Source organism: Elephas maximus, chromosome 3 (genome assembly GCF_024166365.1).
Source record: "Elephas maximus indicus isolate mEleMax1 chromosome 3, mEleMax1 primary haplotype, whole genome shotgun sequence".
NCBI classification, from domain to species: Eukaryota; Metazoa; Chordata; class Mammalia; order Proboscidea; family Elephantidae; genus Elephas; species Elephas maximus.
Window position 1 is genome coordinate 54,575,674 of NC_064821.1, and position 23,016 is coordinate 54,598,689.

Consider the following 23,016-nt stretch of genomic DNA (forward strand, 5'->3'; position numbering starts at 1 on the left):
AGCTTTTAAAAATAGTTCCCATTGTGTAGGACCTGTGGCTGCATTTCCAGAAATCCCCCCACCCCCACCCAGGAGTTCCTGAATCTGGGGAATGTCAGTTTTCCAGGCCCATCCCCTGCCGCTACTTTTAGTCCGCCATGGGTGGTGATTCGGAGGAAGGAGGACTTTTCCTGGATTCCCCTTCCTGGAAAACAAACACTGCACATCTCACCACTATCCAGTCTCCTCCCACTTCCCCCACCTGCTGGTCTACCATCAGCATTCCTCTGCTCCCTGCAGGGAGGGGTGGGAAGTAGAGGCCTGGCTCCTTGGGCTCCCACCCTCCTGGCTTCCAGGTGAGCTTGGGGGAGGGCAGGGAGTATAGGGCAGAGCTGAGGGGCTGGGGCAGTGACAGTGAGCCCTGCCCCCAGTCAGGCCATGATCAGTCGCAAAGGGCCCTCAACGCCACCTTTGTACCTTTAATTATACACAGCGGGTTTCTCGTCTTCTCTGGGGACTGGCCTAGCTCTTCCCAGCTGAAGCCTTGCCTCATTGGGGGCCCTGAGCTCTGGTATGTCTGCCTTGAGGCAGAGACTCCGGACAGGCAGTAACAGCCATGGTACCCCCTTCCCATACTACCAACAGGCTAGTCTCCAAGATGGCCTCCCATCCAGTGCAGCCTCGACTCAGACTCCCCACGACAGGTGCTCATTCCCTCTCAAGACTGCCCATCTGGTGCTGACCTTCTGCCTCACTTTGCACGGTCAGCCACAGTCAAGAAATGATAGGTGCCATGGCCACAGTGCTTACCTCATCCTGGACACAGTTGAGAGACATTTCCCTCATTTAATGCTTGCAGCAATAGGATGAGGCAGAAACTATGGTCCCCGTTTTACAGATGAGGAAACAGGCACAGAGAGGTTAAGCCACTTATCCAAAGTCACACAGCTAGCAAGTAGTGGCACCCGGGTGAGGACTCAGGTCTCTGACTGTGAAGCCTGGTCCCTCAGCATGGATGGAGTCTCCCCAGCAGGTCAGCTCCATCTCCACAGACACCTGCCCCAACCAGTGGTCCAGTGCCCACATGAAATCCATGGACACGGTTAACTGCCCACATTGAAAAATCAAGAGACATAAAAAAGTAATAATAATCTGGAGCTCAGAATTCTCCTGAAAAGTTGGAAGGGGTGTTCTGCATCCCACTTTGGTGAGTAGCGTCTGGGGTCTTAAAAGCTTGCAAGTGGCCATCTAAGATGCGTCAATTGGTCCCAACCCATCTGGAGCAAACAAGAATGAAGAACACCAAAGACACAAGGAAATTATTAGCCCAAGAAACAAAAGGGCCACATAAACTGGAGACTCCATCAGCCTAAATGGTGCCTGGCTACCACTAATAACCTTCCTGATGGGGAACACAACAGAGAGCCTCTGATGGAGCAAGAGAAAGTGTGGCACAGAACTCAAATTCACGTAAAAACCTAAACTTAGTGGTCTGAGTGGTCTGACTGAAACTAGAGGAATCCCAGAAGATAAAGTCCCTGGCCGCTCTGTTAACCCGGAACTAAAACCATTCCCGAAGCCAACTCCTCAGACAAAGATTAGACTGGACTATAAAACATAAAATAATACTCATGGAGAGTGTGCTTCTTAGTTCAAGCAGATACATAAGAGTAAATGGGCAGCTCCTGTCCAGAGGCAGGATGAGAAAGCAGAAGAGGCTAGTAGCTGGTGGAATAAACGTGGGAAATGTGGGGTAGAAAGGGGGAGTGTGCTGTCACATTATAGGGATTGTAACTAGGGCCACAGAATAATATGTGTATAAATTTTTTGTATGAGAAATTAACTTGAGCTATAAACTTTTATCTAATGTGCACACACACACACAAAGTCGAAAGGTGTGGCCATGCTGGGCCCCCACTCCATCTTGGCAGCTGCTGGCCAGAGCCAAGGGGCACTTGTACCCTGCAGGTGGGGCGTGCGTTCTGGGCCCCCACCACCCACATACTTATTGATGGTCCCTGGCAGGACCTTGTAGGCAGTTACATGTGCCACCCTGGGTCAGGTCCCTCAGCTGAAGGATCAGGGGTGGAAGGGGGCAATATCTTAGTTATCTAGTGCTGCCGTAACAGAAGTACAGTAAGTGGATGGCTTTAACAAACAGAAATTTATTCTTTCACAGTTTAGGAGACTAGAAGTCCAAATTCAGGGCACCAGCTCCAGGGGAAGGTTTTCTCTGTCCGTCAGCTCTGAGGAAAGGTCCTTGTCTCCTTTCAGCATCTGGGCCCGGCATTCTCTGGAGAGCTCCAGGTACCTGTAGCAGGTTACAATTCAAGATCAGAAGACTCAGGACAGCTGGTAATAGGGAACCCAGGGTTGAGAAGGGAAACTGTTGACCTGCCATGGGGTTGTTAACCAGTGTATTGAACAATGTGTACACTAACTGTTTGATGAGAAACTAGTTCTGTAAACCTTCATCTAAATTACAATAAAAAAAATGACACAGGACAGCCTCTTCTCAGCCATGTCTGTAGGCAGGCCTCTGTCTCAGGCCCTTAGCCCCTTGGTCCAGCCTCTGCCCTGCTCAGGCAAGTGTTACAAACTTCTTTACCTCCACAAATAAGTGCCCAGAGGCTCCCCACTCCACCAGGAAGCCTCGGCCTGAAGGCACGCAGCCCTCTCTCACCCCATGGCTCGGCTCCTACGCCATCTCCCACCAGTCTTCTAGTTCTGCGACTACCATTTTTCTGCCTCCAGTTCTCACCATCTTGCACTATCTCCGGTATTACAGCTCTCTCTCTGTGTCTGCTGGTTCTAGGATGTTCTCAGCACAGGGACCAAAGGATGTGCTCCACTCCCCATCTCTTCTTGGTGGTATTGAAGTCTCTATCTCTGCTTGCTTCTCGCTCCTTTTACCTCTTGCAAGATGAAAGGTGTGACTCAAGTAAGGGCATGACTTGGTCACTCAGGACACAGCCCACCCTAATCCTACCTCATTAACATAACAGACAACTCACTTCCAAATGGTACCATAACCACAGTCGATTCCGACTCTTAGCGACCCTATAGGACAGAGTAGAACTGCCCCATAGGGTTAACCATGGGCATATAGAGGCTAGGATTTATAACACACCACAAAATGGAGGATAATTACATCAGATCACAAAATGGAGGACAGTCACACAATACTGGGACTCATGCCCTAGCCAAGTTGACCTGTGTTTTGGGGGGACACAATTCAATCCATAACAGACAACTTGAGATATTTTTGGAAACAGTGAGCAGAGCACCTTCCCCACCCTACTCAAACCCCCAAGTCATCTCATCCCCACATTCCTTACCTGCTGTGGTGTTCAAATGCCAGTTCTGCCACTCCTTGGCTGTATGATCTGGTCAGCCTACTTCACCTCACAGTGAGAAGAAGGAAATTAACGTTAGTTTCTGAGGAGCAGAGCCACCCCAGGTCAGGTCCTAGGACCCTCCTGCCAGGCCTGGCTTAGTAGGTGCTGTTTTCTGGGTCGTCACCAGTAGCTGCCATTTGTCCAAGTCCTTGGGTGGACAAAGTCCATTTGTCCCATGTCTCAGTGCCACCTGAGGGGCCAAGATCCTGCCTAACTTTTGTAAGTAGGTTGAACTCTAACCTGTTTTGAACTCACCTGGCTCATCTTTCAAACAGTCCTGGGACCATAAATCTGTGGAACTGAAACTTCCTGCCTAGTTGTGCCCTTCTTTCCCCCTGGGCTCTTTTCCTCTTTGCTCAGAAACCAGCCTATCGGTCAAGTCAACCTGCATTTGCTAGGCCAGAGCTCAGGCCTGGGAGCTGTGGGCATTAGGAAGACAGAAAGAGGAAGAGAAACTGACATTTAATGCGCACCTGCTGTATTCATCGAAGCCCTGGGCTGGGTGGTGCCACACAGAGTCTTGCAAGGTAGAGATTATACCTCATTTTACCAGCTTGAGGAAATGGTAGCTAAGAGACTTTGCATACGGTGTTGAAGTACGGGCTGGAGGCAGGACTGGAATCAGGGTTCCCTGACTCCGAAGCTGAGGTTCCCTCCCCTCAAGACACTCAGAGTACATGGTGGACAGTTCACTCAGGAAAAAAAAAAAAAAATATATATATATATATATATATAATTATGCTATCATTTCCATTTTACAGGTGAGGAAAGTGAGGCTTAATTCAATTTAGACAGCCAGACTCCAAGACCAGTGCTTTAACTCAGCTGTGTTGAACTTAGAATCAGGAGACCTGGACCGCGAGTCACATTGTGACATTGTTATTGTCACTGTGGAGTCAGCTCCAGTTCCTGGCAGCCGTAAATGTAACAGAACAAATGTTGCCTAGTCCTGGGCCATCTTCATAATCAGAGTCAGCAGCTATTCTGTCAGTCCATCTCACTGAGGGTTTCCCTTGTTTTCACTGGCGTTCAGTTTACCAAACATGAGATGTCCTTTTTTAGCAACTGGTCTTTCCTAATGACGTGTCCATTCTGGTTGTATTTCTTTGAATACTGATCTATTGTTCTTCTGGAAATCCATGGTATATGCAGTATTCCTCACCAACATCACAATTCAGATGCATCCGTTCTTCTATGTTCTTCCCTTTTTATTGTCCAGCTTTCACATGCTTATGAAGCTACAGAAAAGCCTGTGGCTTGGGTCCAGCACACTTTAGTCATCAAAGTGATATCTTTCTTTTTAAAACGTGAAAGAGGTCTTTTGCAACAGATTTTCCCAGCGCAATATGTTGTTTGAGTTCTTGACTGCTGCTTCCATGGGCATTGGTTGTTGATCCAAGTTGGACATTCTCTTTCCCTCTCTGGGCCTCAGTTTCCACATCTGTAAAGAGAAGTTGAGCTCAGAGAATTCTGAGAGCCTCCTATGATAGTGTTTCTTTAGAAGCTCAAAGCCCTGAAGAGTGGTTTGCCAGGCCCTCTTGTTCCTGCCTGCCCACCTCTCACTGCCCAAAACCCTGAAGCACCCACTGATCAGGAGTGTTCAGTGACAAAGAAAGGGGGCCCCCTGCTGGCAGCAGCTGGGACCGCCATCCACGGGCTGATGACTCTGCCACCACCCCGCCCCCCGCAGCCTGCCTCTGAGCTCTGTTTTTCAGGGGTCCACCCAGGCTGGAAACATTTATGAGGCCTCTTGGCCTTAGAACACAGAGGAATGGGCTCGAAGTCTTCTGAGCTCAGACTAAGGAGAAATCTGACCGTATGTGGAGAGAGACTGTCTTGGGCTGGCTGAGTCTGCAAAAGTGCTTTCACGACAGAGCTAAGGGGAGGAGTGCGGAGTTCAGGGTCACACATCCGGCTTTAAGTCCAGGATCCGCTACTTTAGCTGTGTGGTCTAAGGGGTGCCTCAGGACACAGGTGCACAAAACACCCATACGATTTCCCTGAGTGGGTGAGGACCAGTGCCTGCCGTGGGGTGGGTTTGGGGCTAGCGGTTTTGAAGGCAGCCGGGCAGCAGCGTTAGGAAGGTGGGTGCTGGGGCCAGGCGGGCTCTGCTGCTCACCACTGGGCCAAGGCCCTTCATCCTTCTGGGCGCCCATTTCCTTCTCTGTAACACAGAATGATCGTTCCTGCTGCATAAGGTGGTCGTGAGAATTAAATGGCTGAAACCAGTCAGGGGCTTAGAGCAGTGCCTGGGACACCCTAAATGTCACTACGTGGGTATCGTTTTAATATCTGAGAAACTGAGGCTCGAAGAGGTGAAGTGACTTGCCCAAGGTCTCAGAACCAGGCCGGGAACCCAAGTCCTCTGACCATAGACTAACGCCCATCCTGCCCCATGGTGTGGCCTTGGCCAAGGCCATGGACATGTTCATGGGGTTGTCTGCTGATGGCCTTCCAGGCCTTCACAACAGGGCAGCAAGGGGTCCAAGTGAAGCCTCCTGGAATCTCAGGAAGCTTGGTAAGCCGAGCACATTCATTGTGCTGGAGGGTAACTGAGACGCCCTCGCTTCCAGGCTTGGCTCTGGCTGCATGCACGGCCTCAGTGGGCAAGGAGAAAACCCCTTGTGCTCAACATCACCCTTTAAAACCCTCACATATCCCAGGCCCTCCACCCCTAGAAGCTCAAAAGCCAAAAATGTACCTGTTTTGTTACATGTTAGTGGTCGCTTCCTTGCACCCAGGCAGTGGAGGTGAGGTCTGGTTTGCCCAGGCTGCGAGCAAATACCTTTCTTCTCCCTAGTCCCCAGCTGCCAAGAGTTTCATTTGCAAAAGTCAAGTGTGGGTCTGATACAGCATCTGGGTTAGGGGCTAAAGGATGGTGGGACACAGCTCTCAGGCATAAGCCAGGGAAGGAAGATGCCCATTGTGGAAAGTCCACCTTAGAAGCCTGAGAACAGTGACCTCCCCAGGGGCATGTGGGGTGGTCCCCTGGTTACACCCCCTGTCCCATGCATGCATCTGGCCTCTTCTGAGTTAGAAGAATAAATCCCTCCCCACAAGCACTCCCCTCTCCTGTCTACTCCTGGAGTCCCCACATTCCCAGAACCTGGGCTGGTCTCATTCCGTGATCCTCCGGGGCCCAGCCTAGCGTGACATCATCCATCACCATGGCAGTGGTTCCAGAGGCTTGGCTGCTGGAATGGGACACGCCTGGATGAAGCCAAGTGACTAGGAAGAAGAATGGCGGGGAGTAGTTCTGGGGAGCTGCAGGCTGAGTCAGGAGGCTGCTTGCTCACAGGGAAGTCAGGCCTCCCACACCATCAGCCCATCTCACGTTAAATTCTTTCTAGGGAGAGTCTATATTTGTACTGTCACCACCCATCTGCCAGTGGGTTGTACTGCAGAGGCTTGTGTGTTGCTGAGATGCTGGAAGCTATGCTGGCAGTGTTTCAAATACCAGCAGGTGTACAGGTTTCAGCAGAGCTTCTAGACCGAGACCAGGAAGAGAGGCCTGGCAATCTATGACCAAAAATCAGCCAATGAAAACACTGTGGATCACAATAGAATATTCTCCAATATAGTGCTGGAAGATGAGTTCCTAGGTTGGAAGGCATTCAAAACACACAGGAGCCACAGCAATGGACTCAAACATTCCGAGGATCATGGGAATGGAGCAGGACCAGGCAACATTTCATTCTGTCGTACATAGGGCTGCCATGAATCTGAGCCGACTTGTGGTAATTAACAATAACAATATTTGTGCTTACCTCCTTGTTTGTGAAGAGTTGCCAGCACCCACCTTCTTGGTGCTTCCAGTCTGATGGGGGAGGCCCAGCACCTAGATGCTTGGGAGCATTCAGACCCAGTGGGGCAAACACACACTTTCTAATCCCAAGGCAGTACAGGTTTCATGTGGCCCAGATTGCTAGAGCCAGTCCAGGAATAGATAATAAGGCTACCAAGTTCTTGGCCATGGTTGTGTGTGCTTCTGAAAAGCTGTGTGCAAACTATCAACTTCTTTGATCGGATAGTGGTTCCAAAGACACTTTATCTTGTTTTTTTATTGCTCTTCACTTGGCATTCATTCCCACAAATTCACCTTTCCTGTTTTTTCAGGCCTCAGCCTGGTGGGGTCCAGTCCAGAGGTAGGCAGAGCAAGGATCCTCAGTGACTGTTGCCTGGATAAAGGCATTACCCTGTGACATAGAGCAAATTCTTAAATACTCTCAGAGAACACGTGTGAAGGAACTAGGAAGGGAAGCCTTTTGTGGTGGGGGAGAGCATTTCTCATAGACTGCCTTGATGTCATTAGGAATGTGTTCGGCTGCAAGTAATAGGAAACCGCACAAACACTGGTTTAAATTAGCATGGGGTTTATTTTTCTACTGTGATAAGGATTCCTGGCTTGGGTGGGTGCCAGCCAGGATACAGGCCCCTCCTATCTTTCTTTCTGCTCCCCAGCCTTAGCTTGTGTCTTCTGTCCTTGTGCTCACAAGATAGCTGCTGTGCCTCTGGTGCTGTATCCATGTTTCCAAGAGGAAGAAAATGGAAGGGCAACTATTAAGAGTCATTGCCAGCTTACTGTGACCTTTTTCTGTAAAGAAAAGAGTGGATTTCCTAGTACATTCCCAGTGGATTTTCTGTGTACATCATAGTTGACCAGAACTACACATGTGTCCCTCTAGCTATAAGGGAGCTTGGGAAATCCAGTGTTTTAATTGGGCACATTGCACCCCCAAACACAATTGGGGGTTCCCTTGGTAAGGAGGCAGGTGCGTGGATGTAGTGTTAACTACATGTGTATGGGTTTGAGAAAACCCTGGTGGCGTAGTGGTTAAGTGCTACAGTTGCTGACCAAAAGGTCAGTCGTTGGAATTCACCAGGCACTCCTTAGAAACTCTATGGGGCAGCTCTACTCTGTCCTATAGTGTCGCTATGAGTCAGAATCAACTCAACGCCAGCAGGTGTGGTTTTTTGGGTTTTTATGCGTTTGTCTCCTCTATTAGATTATCAGCCACCTAAAAGGTAGGTACCATGTCTCGTTCCTCCCTGTTTCCCTCTTAGCAGCAGGCTTGGAGCCTGGCACTCAGTTAGTGCTTCCTCGAATTGTTTAGGAGGAAACTCTATCCTTCTTCTTAGAGAAGAACTACTGATCTGAAGGCAGAGGCCTGGCCCTCGCTCTCAGGGAGCCCCCAGTTGGATGGAGGAGGTATAGCTCCCTACCCCCGCCCCCCACCTGGCTGGCGGTCACACATCACCCAGAGAAGCTTGCACACACCCAGAGAAGCATTAGCACATACAGCTTCTCCAGGGCATGCGCAGGACAGCAGCAAGACTCCTGCTTGGCCAATGCATCACCTCCCAAAGGCCCTTTGCAAAGGGAGAAAAGGCCCAGGAGAGCCATGGTAGGGAGGAGGGCAGACTTTTGGAAGTCTCCAGGTTCCAGGAGCGAAGGTGGGGCTTGCTTCTCACCCAGATGGGGCTAACGAAAAAGACAAACCAGAGCCCAAGGGAATTCAATATCCAGTGAAGGGCAGAGGAGTAACTCCCCTGGGGGTGGGGCAGGCGATACCACCTGACAACAGCTTCTCTCCACTGGGGCAGGAGAGCTGCCTGAATCTCTCCTGGGAAGCCACAGTGGAAAGTGTGTTTGCCCACAAAGGTTAGGGTCAGTGCCCCGCTGGAAACCACCCACCTTGATGGTGCTGCCCTTCGGTTTTCAAGCCTCTCCCCACCCCTACCCCCCACCCCCCGCTTCCCTTTGAAACTGAATGCTCACTTTACCAGCTGCCTTGTGGCTAGAGGTGGGCATGCCACCATTCTGGCCACTGAGATGTACATAGCAGTCTGCTGGGAAATCCACTGTTTACTTTGTAGAAAATGGCCACAGTATGCTGGCAGTGACTCTTGCCCTTTGCTCTTCGGCCTGCACCAGACTCCCTGACATTCACTGGCTGTGTGACTTTGCTGCGTCTAAATTTCTGCCTTTATAAAATGTGTCATGTTCCGACTCATAGTGGCCCTACGTATAAGGGAACAAAACATCACCCAGTCCTGTGCCGTCCTCAACAGTAGTAGGCATGTTCGAACCCCGCTGTTCCAGCTACTGGCTGTAAAATGGGGATGATGAAAATAGCCACCCACCCCACCTCTCTCATAAGAGTGCCCAAGGATCAGCAAGAACGTGCCGACAGAAGTTGCTGACTCATGAGTGGCAGAGCTGGGCTGGGTTCTTCTATAAAATTCCTTTTGACTGGGTCACATGTTGAGATGTTAGGTTTTCATAAAGGGAGATTCGCCTGGTAATGTGGCTGTGCCTGTTAGGGGCAGGGCGCGAACCTAGCCCAGCTTCGAGCTTCGGCCTCCCTACCACCTGGGGCCCCGGGAGCCATCTCCTGCCTGACAGCAGAGAGAAGAGGTGGAGTCGTTTCCCCAGCCCCAGGGCCTTGCTGTGCTGCCCTTTAAGGTTCTAGCCCAGCAGGCCTGGAATTCCAGCCCTGGTGACCTAAGCTATTCAGCCAAGCTGGACAAAAACTGGGCAGATCTGTCAGCAGGAGCTGGGAAGCTCAAAGCTGGAATTTACAGGGCTGCCCAAGACCCAGCCCCTGCTGGCTGGGTCTCCTCATGGCTCTTTGCGACTTGGCCCCAGCACTGCTTCTCTGCCCCCAGGTGGCCTGCCTCCCACCCTGTTCTTCCCTGAGGGCAGGAGGATGAAGGAGGGTCCCCCGCAGGACCAGAAGGACATCAGCTTGTGCCTACACAGAGCCAAGTGGCTGAGACTCCAGCGAAGGCTGAGTTTGCAGGCGTGGGCAGCCAGGACTAGACGGAAGGTTCATCCGTAGCCTCCCTCACATCACTGCCCGCTGCTAGCCATGGGGCCAGGGACCCTCTGGTGTTGGGGGCTTCATTGTGGAGCCAGCATCATAATGTAGGCTCAAGTGTGCGGCCTTGGGGTCAGATGTCACTGCGTGACTTTGACCTAACCACTCTGGGCCTTCTCAGGCTGAATGCTGCCTGAGCTTGGGAGCTGCTGCTTTGCCATCCCTTCCTACCACTTCCACAGTTCCAGGCGCAAGCACCTCAGGGGAAGTGGTTAACCTCAGAAACCCCTCCTCGGTGTTCCCTCCAGGGAGAACATGGGTTCTGGGGGGCTCTGAGAAAAGACAGTAGGTCCACCCTGAAGCCAGAGCCTGCCCTGAGGGAAGCTGGGCGGTCGGTCTTCACCACTTACCAAGGAGCCTATGCTGTGAGGAGAAGGGTCTGGTGGGAGCAAGAGACACTCAGCTTGTCCAGAGCCTCCGGGGGAGGTGGAGGATGACACCAGGTATTTGCTTTTTAACAGTATTATTGTTAGGTGTTAGTTGATTTCAACTCATAGCAACTTCATGTGACAGAGAACTGCTCCATCGGGTTTTCTTGACTGTAATCTTTACGGGAACGGATCGCCAGGTCTTTCTCCCTTGGAGCCGCTGGGTGGGTTCGAACTGCCAACCTTTTGGGGTTAGCAGCCAAGCACTTAGCGGTTGTGCCACCAGGGCTCCTTTGAACAGCTTTGTCGAGATATAATTCACTCACCATACGATTCAGCCATTTAAACTGTCCAGCAATTAGATGACTTTTAGTACATGCGCAGTTAAGTGCAATGATTGTCACTGTCCATTTTAGAAGATTCTGTCACCCCAGAAAGAAAACCGGTACTCTTTAGCAGTCACTCCCCATCCCCCCTTCCCCCAGCCTCTGGCAGTCATAGTTCACTTTCTGTCTCTCTAGATTTGCCTTCTCTGGACATTGCATATAAATAAAAACATGTGATGTATGGTCTTTGTGTCTGGCTCCTTTCACTGAGCATAATGTTTTCAGGGTTCATCCATGTCATAGCGTGTATCAGCACCTCATTCTTTTTATGGCTAAGTAATATTCCACTGTGTGGAGATACCACGTTTTACGCATGCATTCATCCCTTGGGGGACATTTGGGTTGTTTCTGCCTTTGGACTATCATGGATAATGCTGCTATAAACATTTCTATACAAATTTTTGTGTGGACGTGTGTTTTCATTTCTCTTGGATATATGCCTAGGAGTAGAGTTGTTGTAGTATGTGGTAACGCTGTATTTAGCCATTTGAGACGCTGCCAGATGGTTTTCCAAAGCGGTTGCACCATTTTATATCCCCGTAAGCAGTGCATGAGGGTTCTCTTTTTCTACACCCTCGCCAACACTTGATATTATCTGAGTTTTTTTATTCTAGTTATTCTAGTGGGTATGAAGTGGTATCTCACTGTGGTTTTGATTTACATTTCCCTAATGGCTAATGAGGAAGGAGCCCTGATGGCGCAGTGGTTTAGCGCTCAGCTGCTAACCAAAAGGTTCGCAGTTGGAACCCACCAGCTGTTCTGTGAGAGAAAGATGTGGCTTCTGTAAAGATTTATAACCTTGGAAACCCTATGTGGCAATACTACTTTGTCATATAGATGTTGCTATGAGTTGGAATCGACTTGACGGCAATGGGTTTTAATGGCTAATGATGTTGGGCATCTTTTCATGTGCATATTGGGCATTCATAGACCTTCCTTGAATAAATCTCTTCAGAACCTTTGCCCATTTCTTAATTGGGTTATTTGTATTTTATTATTGAGTTGTAAGAGTTGCATATATATTATAGATGCAAGTCTTTTATCAAATAATTGCCAATATTTTCTCCTGTACATTATTTTTTCACTTTCTTGATGGCGTCCTTTGAAAGACAAAAAGTTTTTAACTTTGAAATGTATTTCATCAGTTTTTTTCTTTTTCTGCTCATACTTTTGGTGTCATATCTCACTACTTGGAAAGGTAAAGCACTCCCCCCCCCATGGGGAAATGAGGCAGATGATGGAAGGTTGGGCTGAGATGAGTTGTTCTGAGGGGCTCAGAGTGGGCCACGGAGGTTTGAAGTCTCAGCAGGGAATTGGGGGTCCCTATCAGCTTCCTGGGCCATGGGAGTCAGGAGCTCTCCTGGCCTCCATCTCTTTCCCACTGGGGACTCAGCCAGTTCGGGGCTGGGACAAATATCTAGACAAGGATCAGCTCTTCTTGTTGGATCAGCAAACTGAGAGGTGAGAGTAGGAACACTCAACAGATGGGCTCGGGTTCAGATTCTGGGAAGGCCTGTAAGTGATGTGGGAGCTTGGGAGAGCCGTCTCCTCCTTCTGAACCTCCTGAACTTCCATTTTATTGCTGTTGACTCAGCCTTGGGGCTTCTGGAGGAGACAGCCAGAGTCTCTGGAACTAACTTGCTCTTCTGTCCTCCAGCCATGAAAGCTGACCGAAAGCGCTTAAAGGGTGAGAAGACGGACCTGGTCAGCCAGATGCAGCAGCTGTACGCCACGCTGGAAAGCCGTGAGGAGCAGCTCCGTGACTTCATCCGCAACTATGAGCAACACCGCAAGGTCAGCCGGCCAAGCCCTGCCCGCCCCTCCTTACCCCTGCCCCCCCTTTCTTCCCCTCCCCTGCCCCCATCCCCTCTGCTCCCCTGCCTACCCCATACCCCCTCTCATCCCCTCCCAACTCTACCCTCCTTCTCCTCCCCTGCCCTGCCCTGCTCCCACCCCTTTTCCTCCCCTTCCTACTCATCCTACTCACCCCTCCCTACCCTCGTCCTCTCACCCCCACTCCTATCCTCCCCTCTTCTTCCCTCCCCTCCACAGACTTGCTGCCTTCTCAGCCCAACACAGGGTCTGTCCTCCCAAATCCCAAACACAGATGACGTGCTCATGTCACCTTAGTGTTTGCTTGGTGAGGCCTCTGATGTGTCCAGCCTGGCCCTGGACACTGACATGAAACTGTCATGGCCCATGCTCTGGGGCTCTGTGTCTCCTGGTTCAGTAGGCCTGGGCAGGGTGGTGTGGCGGGTAATGATTCGGGCCCTGGAATCAGGCTGGCCTGGGTTCAGATCTCGGTTCCCCACGTGTACACCCTTGGGCATCTCGCTTAGCCTCTCAGAGCCTCAGTTTCCTCATCTGCAAAATAGTGACCGTGGCACACACCCGGCAGAGCTGTTTTGGTGATGTGTAGGGTAGTGAACACAGAGTTCTGCACGTGGTGCCTGGCATGTAATGAGCCCTCGGTAAATGTCAGCCAGGAGTCATTCATCCATAAAAGTATGAAGAGAAAGCTGGGAAGCACTCATGAGACAGCAGGAAATTCTGTCTGCAGGGAGGGAGTCTGGGAAGGCTTCATAGAGGAGGTGACATAGGAGTTGGGCTCTGTAGGACGAGTGGGAGTTTATGGGTCAGATAACTGAAGAATTTGATTCAGCAAATATCTAGCTTATAGATATGGCATGTACACGTCAAACGTAGAGAAAAAAGAGGCAGTCTTCTGACTGAGCAGGCCTTGGTGAGCCACTGTGGCTGTATGAAGACTTGTAACCGTCCAATGTGGAGGGCAGAAAAACTTGGAAACCATGGTCAGGTACATGACACTGTGTGACAAGGGCTGTGACCAAGGCTCACGAGTACAAAGGGAAGAAAACGGGGGCAGGGAGATCATTCAGCCTGCAGCTTCATTGCGACGTGAGATTTGAACAGCCAGGAGGGCAGCTGAATGAAGCCATTCCTGAGTCTGTTCACGGGTGGTGAGAGGCCAGAGCATCAGGGGCTGAATTTGAATGTAAAGTCCTCATCCCCACACCCACCGTGGTCTTCACAGTGACCCTCCCTGTCACTCCCCAGGCATGCAGATCACCTCTTACCCATGGTCACACAACCCCAGGAGAGATTTCACAGCCCCAGGTCCTTGAGCTCCTGGGAGACAGTGGGGCAGGCAGCACAGGCCCAAAGGCTGCTGAGAAACCAGGGGTCCCGGCCTGCCCAGAAAGTTCCCAGAAAGCTGTGCCACATCGTGTTCCCTGTCACACGAGTGCAGTTTGGAGGGGAGTTTGGGGATTCTCCATGAATCCGGCTGGAGAAGTTCTCACAGCAGGCCGGCTTCCACGGTGAGGGCTGGACACGGGGTGACCTTGGGTGGTAAGATCACTTTTGCAACAGGCCCCTGTCATCCTGCCTGCCATCATCCCCCCAGCCAGGCCTCTGTCCCGTGCAGCCCCTCCTTACTGCACCACCTCCCACCTTCCACCCTTGTGGCCGCCCTGCCCAGAAAAAGGACACCAACTCTGAGTTCCCCGAGGCCAGAGGAGCTCAGCTTCGTGGCCCAACGTCCAAGGCCCTACACATGCTGGCCAAGCCCTACCTTCATAGGTTCTGACCACCGAACCCAACCCCTTCAAGCTCCAGACACCCCCAGGCAGGTCTCCCTTCTGTTCTTTTCCTGCCTCAGTTACCAGCAGGGATTGAGACCTCTGCCACTCAGCCCCTGTGGGGCTGGGAAGTTATTTTACTTCTCTGCGGCACAGTTTGCTCCTCTGTAAAATAGGGATAATCTTAGTGCTTGCCTCATGGTGGTTGTGAGGTTTAAATATAATAATGCACTCAAGACCCTTAGCACCATACTTGAAAATTCTGATGGTTGCTGCTAAATCCTGCTCTCCCCCTGCCAGGGAGTGCTTCCATAGGTGGGGATGTCCCAGTCTACACCCAGTTCAAGAGCACCTTGAGGGCTTTTCTGCCTAGCCCCGAACCCTCAGACTGCCTATGACCGATGGAATCAGTGACCACAAAGAAACATAGGCCCTGGGGACCACCCTCCTAATTCAGGGATGTTGCATCGGCAGCTTCTTGTACACCTGCTGGTTCTAAGGGACAGCCTTTCCCCCAGGTGATCAGTTCCACAAACCGCGTTTTCCGAGCCCCTTCCATGGCCCCAGCCCACTGCTGTGCTCTGAGGGTGGTACCCAGGACATGGCCCCTGCCCCTGGGGGTGGAGCTTCCTTCCTGGGTGTTTCACCAGACTGGACAGTGCCGATATGTGACCCAGGGAGCTGGCACCCGTCGTTTGTGGCATTGACCCCACCTGAACACAGCTCCAAAGAGACGGGAGGAGGAGACATAACCAGAAGTGGAGCCCCCTCTGCCCTGAGAGCCTTGCCTCCAGAATCTGAAATTACCGCTGTCTGTGATTTATTTATTGCTTTGGAAACTGTATTACCAGTTTCTTCTGTCGTCCTAACACATGGTATTGGTGAGAAGCTGAAGTTTTGGGGCGTTAAATCGCTTGTCTAGTGTCCCTCAACTTGCAGTGGTCTGAGCAGCCACTCACACCCAGGCAGCCAGACTCTGGATCTAGGTGACCCAAATTGCCTCCCACCCACATACTCTGGGCCACAATAAGGACCTGCATGCTGGTGGCAGCAGAACACACATCCTCTCCCCTCACCTGAGTCGTGAGAGCAGTCATAACAGTGCTGTTTGTAGTCAGAGTCACGGCTGCTGCTGTTAGCTGTCATCGAGCCAGCCCCCAACTCATGGCGACCCTGTAGGGAACAATGGAAGGAAACGCTGCCTGATCCTGGGCCATCTTCGTGATTGGTTGCAGATTGGACCACTGTGATCCACAGGGTTTTCCTTGGCTGATTTTCTGTAGATCACCAGGCCTTTCTGCCTAGTCCATTTTAGTCAGAAGCTCTACTGAAACTTGTTGAGCGTCATAGCAACATACAAGCCTCCAGTGACAGGTTGGTGGCCGCGCATGAAGTTCATTGGCCGGGAATCAAACCTGGGGTCTCCCTCATGGAAGGCGAGAATTCTACCACTGAACCACCATTTCCTTACTAAAGTCATAGCAGCCACGATGTGTTCTTGCATTTGTTCAGCAGTGTTGATTAGTTGCTATTAGCCAGGCTGCTGTTCTGAGCTCCACATCAAAACACCTGTGAACTAACAGAGTTCCTACTTTGGTGGAGCAAGTAGTATGGTGTTTCAGTGTAGGCTTCACAAGGGCAGGCACTTTTGTCTTTGTGTGTGTGCACTGCTCACGGTGCCCATAAATAGTGGTGGGATGGCTGGTATCAGGTACCAATAAGAAAATGGAGCTGGAGTAGGGACCAGGAGCTCTCTCAGGTGGTAGCCAGGGGAAGCCTTTGAGAAGACACTTGAGCAGGGGCCTGCAGGGCACCAGGCACTGTGCTGAGCTGTCATTGCAGGATTCTCTCCTTCAGCCCTCACAGTAACACCCTGAGGTACATGTGATATTATCGCCATGTTACAGATGAGGAAACTGAGGCAGAGATGACTTGCAGCTCACCGTCGAAAAGCCAAGGTTTGACCCAGGTTCTCTCTCTGGAACCAAGTCACAGCTCTGTGACAGCCCCAGAGGAGGGGCCAGATTCTCCCTGGCCTCCTTGCCACTCACTATTTGGAACAGAGGCCTGGGTGGTAGAGGAGACCAGATGCGGCCTGCCTCCATGGTCCCAGGCCCCTCGAAAACCTTGGGTTTGGCTTTTGATGTGAAGAATGCAAAGACGGTGGCTGGCTGGGACCCCGGGGACTTATCCTTTCAGGAGGGCTGCCTGCTATCCTGAAGCCTGTTATCAGAGGTTATGCTCCATTTCAGCCATCCGTGCTTTGCCTGCTGGCTTTGCGCGAGAGACTGGCATGGCTGGGGGCCTGGCCCTTCCCTGGGCAGTCAGGGAGAAAACAGCCCATGCAGGAGACGGGGCCAGACGCAGCCAGGGGCTGTGCCACACTCCACGCACCAGGCTCAGCCTGTTCCCCCCATGGAGCAGTGCAGGACCCAGCACTAGCCAGTGCAACTGGGGGAATAGGGACCTCCTTGCAGCAGTCCCTATTTTCTTGTAATACACGCTTTTTACCAAATAACAGAATAAAACAAAGAAACAACTCTTGCACCCGAACTTAAAAAATAATTGATTATTCTATAAATAGATCAGAGGTGATATTTTATTTAACAATAAATTACCTTAAGTAAAATCTTTTTTCTAACTCCCCCAATCGCCTCCTTCCCCCAGCCCCTAACCCAAAAATAACCAAACCTGTTGCCGTCGAGTTGATTCCAAGTCATAGTGGCCCTATAAGACAGAGTAGAACTGCCCCGTAGGGTTTCCAAGGAGCACCTGGCAGATTTGAACTGCCAACCTTTTGGTTAGCATCCGTAACTCTTAACCATTCTGCCACCAGAGTTTCCCCCAGCCCCTAGTGACCTCTAATCCTCTTTTGCCTCCACCCGTTTGTCTGTTCTAGGCATTGTGTGTAAGCAGGAGCATACAATATTTGTTCTTCTGTGTCTAACTTATTTCGTTGAGCATAATGTGTTGGGTTTTTTTGTTTGTTTAATTTTATTGTAGTAAAAATATATGTGACGTGAAATTTGCCGTTTCAGCCGTTCTTAAGTGTACAGTTCAGTGGCATTAATTACGTTTGTGATATTGTGCAGCCATTACCACTATCTGTTTGCAAAAGTTTCTCATCACCCCGAACAGAAACTCTGTACCTATGAAGCAGTGACTCCCCATCCCCCCTGCCACCAGCCCACGGCAACCTCTGACCTCCTTCCTGCCTCTGTGCATTTGCCTACCCTAGATATTTCATATAAGTGAGGCTATGCTTGTTATTCTCAGTATTTCATGTAAGTGGGACCATGTTTGTCCTTTTGCGTTGGACTTCTTTCCACTCCCATCCTAACTTTTGCTGTCAAGTGGTTCCCTTGCCTTAAGTAATTTCATCTTTACAACGATTGTTTGAGGCAGGTGGTGGGACCTCCATTTTACATGTGGAACAACTGAGACTTGAGGAGTAAAACAACTCACCCAAGGCATTCATTCATCCATTCATTTGCCCTATTCATCCATTCGTTGTGAAAATAGTGACTGAGCAGCTCCTAATGGCTTGTCTCTCTATTCTAGTCTCCCAGTTCTTCTGTGGCAGAGCCGGGATTTGAACCCAGGATTTTCTCACTCCAGAGCTGGGGTGGGGAGGGAGCTCCTTCCTCTTTTCTCTGGGCAAGGGTTGAGCCCCTGCAGGTACCCTTGGGCCACAAGGAGCCCCTGCCTTTCATCGTAACACCACGGTGCTCTCCACCACCCACAGGAGAGCGAGGACGCCGTCAAAGCCCTGGCCAAGGAGAAGGACCTGCTGGAGCGGGAGAAGTGGGAGCTGCGGCGCCAAGCCAAAGAGGCCACGGACCATGCCACGGCACTGCGCTCCCAGCTGGACCTGAAAGACAACCGGATGAAGGAGCTGGAGGCCGAGCTGGCCATGGTGAGAGCCCCTCCTGCTCCCCCACTCAGGGCCACCCTGGCACCTGGGAGAAGTAACCCACCATCCCTGTTGGTGGCATGTTGACATTGTTCCCCCAAAGACTCCCAGAGTGTGGAGTGGGGTGGAGCCAGGTATGAGGAAGGGTGAGGTCAGGGCAGGTTTGTGACACCCCATCCACTCCCTTTCCCCATACGAGCCCCATCGACCCCTAGAGTGGAACGGCTACTCGTCCACCTGCCTGGACCCAGGGAGTGTGGGGTCACTCAGAGACCATTCTGGCATCTACACTCCCCGCTCTACTGTTAAAGGAAAAATAGTCTGTTTTGTTTAAAATACACATATTTGTTTAGGAAAACATTTGGGAAGAAATGTGCCAAAATATTTGTCGGGATTGTTGGTTGTCGTCAAGTCAATTCCAACTCACAATGACCCCATGTGTGCAAGTAGAACTGCTCTGTAGGGTTTTCAAGGCTGTGACCTGTCAGAAGCAGATCTCCAGGCCTATCTTCCAAAGCAGCTCTGGGTAGGTTCGATTCACCAAACTTTCAGCTAGTAGTCAAGCACTTAGCTGTTCGAGCCACTCAGGGACCCCTTAATATTAACAGTGGTTGTCTCTGGGTGGTAAGATTACAAGTGACTCATTTCCTTTTTGGGGGCAGATTTTCAAATTGATCTACAATGAAGATGCCTTACTTGAGTAATCAAGGAAAAATTATCTTTAAAATCCCAAACGCTTCCAATCACTTTGTTTTTGGCGAGGGTATACAGCTTGTGTGGGGGGACACAGGTAGCCATCCAGGCTGGTGGGAGAGCTACGGTCCAGAGCCCTGGAGTGCTATTCTGCATTCTTCCTGTGTGACTTCTGGCCACTCACTGAACTTCTCTGGGCTTCAGTGCCCTTTAGCTGCAAAGGGGAAGAGGAAGCGCCCCTTCATCCTACTCTGCCTTGCCCACAAGGTGGCTGGGTGGATCCAGGGAGCTTGGCCAGAAGGGCCTTTGAGGGCTTTGAGGGTTGATAGTGAGGGTGGCTGGGGAGGGACTGTGGACGGGGCGGGGAGGGAGTCATCCTCCTACAGAGCACTGTGCCGGCTAACAGGGTGGTGACTGAGTGGGTTCTGGATTCAAATCCAGCCCCCCATCACTTTCCTTACTGTGTGACCTCAGGCAGACACCTTCACCTCTCTGAGCCTCAGTTCCACTGGCTCCAAAAGCACATACCCCATAGGGCTGTTGTGAGGACGTTGAAGACATAACACATGGGAAGCATTTAGCCCGGTGCCTGTACGTGGGCAGTGATGACATGATGGTGCAGTGGTTTTCTAGGGTCACTTGCTTCAGGACCAGGCCACGCATGGCAGGTCAATGATGCATGGCCTCGTGCTACCTTTTAGGTGTCCTTGTCCAATGCTGACCCCTAGTGGTGAGAGCTGCCCCTGTCCAGCTTGACAGCTGCAGGGTCCCCTCCTGGGAACTTCCCGCCAGCAGGGTCGGCAGTGCTGGCAACCCTGCTGCCAACTGCAGCCCCAAAAGAAGACCTCCAAGTTCCAGACAGGGAAGGAAGTACAGGGTGATGCCTTTTCTCATGGGTCTGCCCAGTGCCCTGTTGACGGACATACGTGTCTTCCTTGCTTGGGCACTGGCCTGGAGCTGGAGCATCCTGGGGAGTTCTGGCATCTCTCAGGATTGGGAGCCAGCTCACCTCTGTGCCAGCTCTCACCATGCCCTGAGACAGCCTGCTTTGGTTCTGGCCAATAGAACTCAGGTTGTCGCCTCCTCCTGGCAAGCATTGCCCTCAGACCCTCTGCTAGCGTGACCCTTTAGAGTATTTTCAGCTCAGAGTGATGCACTGGGTTGTAACGTCAGCACAGGCTGTGTCTACCCATTGTCTGCTCTGAGGTAGAGAGAAGGGGCTTTACCAAGCGCCATGACAGCTCTGGTGTTGTTTGGGTGTCACCTGACTGCAAGTCCCTTTTATTCCTCACCATCTGCAGCCTCCAAGCGCTGCCTTCTCCAGGTATTGTCAGCAGGCCCAGTTCCCCCCATGGCACTGCTGGCCCAGACAGACCAGAGGGGAGGTGCTCCCCCTGAGGTGTGTCCTTGGGTTGCAAGCAACAAAAACCAGCTCAGGCTAATAGCACAAGAGGTTGTATTGGAAGGAGCACACAGGTGCAATGGGAAAGTAGAGGACCAGGCTTAGAAATGGGCAGAAACCAAGGCAGCTGCAGAGATGGGGAAGCCAGGACTCTAGAATGGTCTGGAATGATCTGCTTAGCACACCCTGCTGAGAGGATGAACTCGAACCCTTTGACCTCTGATATCAGACATGGAACAGAGCAAGACTATCCCAGGGGTGGCTACCTGCCCTGACCACCCCCAGACTTGGGCTTCCACATGTCCGACGTGTTCTCGTTGTGTGATCTAAGGGTCAGCTTGAGGAGAATCTACTTTGTCCCCAGCCTGTACTTAAGGAGAAGTTGGTCATGTGGGTTGAGGATGGAGAGGTCCTTTGCCTTGATATTAGTTCTTCAGAAGGTGCAGATGGTTTTCCGTGAGTTGAGCATTGGTAAAGGGGTTTGGGGAGCACAGGTTGAATTTGGGAGGAGTTGAGGGAATGGAAGACATAACACCATTTTCTTACAGTGTCATTCAAATCAAGGTCAGTCTTTGGAGAACCCTAGGAATGGGTGATCAGTGTGTTCTTGGACCCCCTTTCTCTCCAGTATTACTGGTCTCACTTTGCTTTTAGCAGGAACTAAGGAAAAAAAAAATTTTTTTTTTTTTTAAGGAGGGATCCCAAAGTGAACTCTCAGGTGAGGGCCTGACATGCAGGTGCTCAACTTATTGGTTGGCAGAGATGCGGACGGTGGCGCTAGCAGAGGTTGCAACTCAGGGCTTTCTGACAGTGACGGTGGACAATGGCAGAGCAGCAAGCCAGGACGTCCCTTGATCACATCTTCTTCTTCCTGTCTGCCGGCTCTCTTCCCAGGCCAAGCAGTCCCTGGCTACACTGACCAAGGACGTCCCCAAGCGGCATTCACTCGCCATGCCAGGCGAGACGGTGCTCAACGGCAACCAGGAGTGGGTGGTGCAGGCGGATCTCCCGCTGACCGCGGCCATCCGGCAGAGCCAGCAGACGCTCTACCACTCGCACCCCCCTCACCCCGCCGACCGGCAAGGTGAGTGCTGCCCCAGCCCAGCCCAGCCCATGGCTGCTTTGAAGGAAGCCCAGACGTGGCTTCTTTAGGAGGCTACCTGACCTGTACACAGGCTTTGGCTCATGGAACTGAAAAGTCTAAGGGATGGACCTCAGGCATAGCAGGACTCTGAGGTTCAAACAAAATCTCGTTCTCTCTCTCTCTGTTTCTCTGTCTGCCTCTATTTGGCCTCTTCTTAGTCTTTCTCCTTCCATGAGGCAGCAAAATAGTCGTCCCCAGCAGTTCTAGGCATTTATGGACCTTAGCTCTTAAAAGTCTTGGAGAAGCTATCTCTTTCCCCTGTGTCCTTATCAAATCCCAGAGAAAGAGTCTGATTGGGCCTGCTTGGATCACATGCCCATACCCAGACCAATCAATGTGACTAGGGAGTAGGTACTGTGATTGGCCGAGCTGAGTCACATGGGCTCCTATTGTCTGCAGCGCTCCTTGATTGACAGCTCTGTCTGTCCAATCACAGGGCATAGGGATGGGGTGGGGGCGGGGCCAGACGTAAGTGTCCCAGGTGTTTGCTTTCCCACCATGGGGGAGTCTAGCCTCTTAGCAGCGTCTGTCCCTACCTCCCATGCTATAAGGCCCAAGCACCTTTCTGTCCCTTTGTACATCCGAAGCCCACCTGGCTCCACCCTCTGCTCCTGCTGTGAGTGGCTGCCTTTGTGTGACAGGTGCAGCTGGGGACAGGCAGCTGGCAGCAGCCAACTGTCCAGGGTCCCTTACCCTGCGGGGCCTCTGCACCTCCATTTTCAGTCACACTAGAGGCTGGGGCCAGAGCTGAATTCATCAGGGGTGTCTGCATTACACTCACCAAGGAGATGAGTCAGACATGACCCTGCAAGAAGCCACAGGCTGGTAGGCTCCTGCCTTTGCCTGCTGAGGGTGCAGTGTGGCTGAGTAGTGGGGGTCAGGGAGCAAGGCTTTGAATTCATACTTCCTGAGTTCAAATCCTGGCCCTACTGCTTCCTAGGGGCTTGACCTTGGCCAGGGTCCTTGGTTTCCTCCTATGTAAAATGGGAGTTGGGTTCTAAGCACATCATGTATATTAAATGCGTATTCGCTGAGCCCTCTAACTACCTCATGGGGTTACTGTGAAGATTAAATGTGTAAAATGTCTAGTTTGGGACCCAGTACATCGTAAAAACCAAGAAAAAAAAGCCCATTACATTACTACCAAGTCAATTCTGAATCATAGCAACCCTATAGGACTGTGTAGAACTGCCCCATAGGGTTTCCAAGGAGCGCCTGGTGGATTCGAACTGCCAGCCTTTTGGTTAACA

The 23,016-nt window shown here is 51.4% G+C and overlaps 1 protein-coding gene across 3 annotated transcripts in view; it reads left to right on the forward strand.

The window, feature by feature from the left end:
* Window positions 1-23,016, forward strand: part of KAZN (kazrin, periplakin interacting protein) — a 580,804-nt gene that overhangs the window by 480,883 nt on the left and 76,905 nt on the right. For all 3 annotated transcript variants that reach the window (XM_049877978.1, XM_049877977.1, XM_049877976.1), the window contains exons 3-5: window positions 12,670-12,806; window positions 18,360-18,530; window positions 21,517-21,706. In XM_049877978.1, coding sequence (XP_049733935.1) covers window positions 12,670-12,806; window positions 18,360-18,530; window positions 21,517-21,706 — 498 coding nt within the window. The remainder of the gene's footprint in view (window positions 1-12,669; window positions 12,807-18,359; window positions 18,531-21,516; window positions 21,707-23,016) is intronic.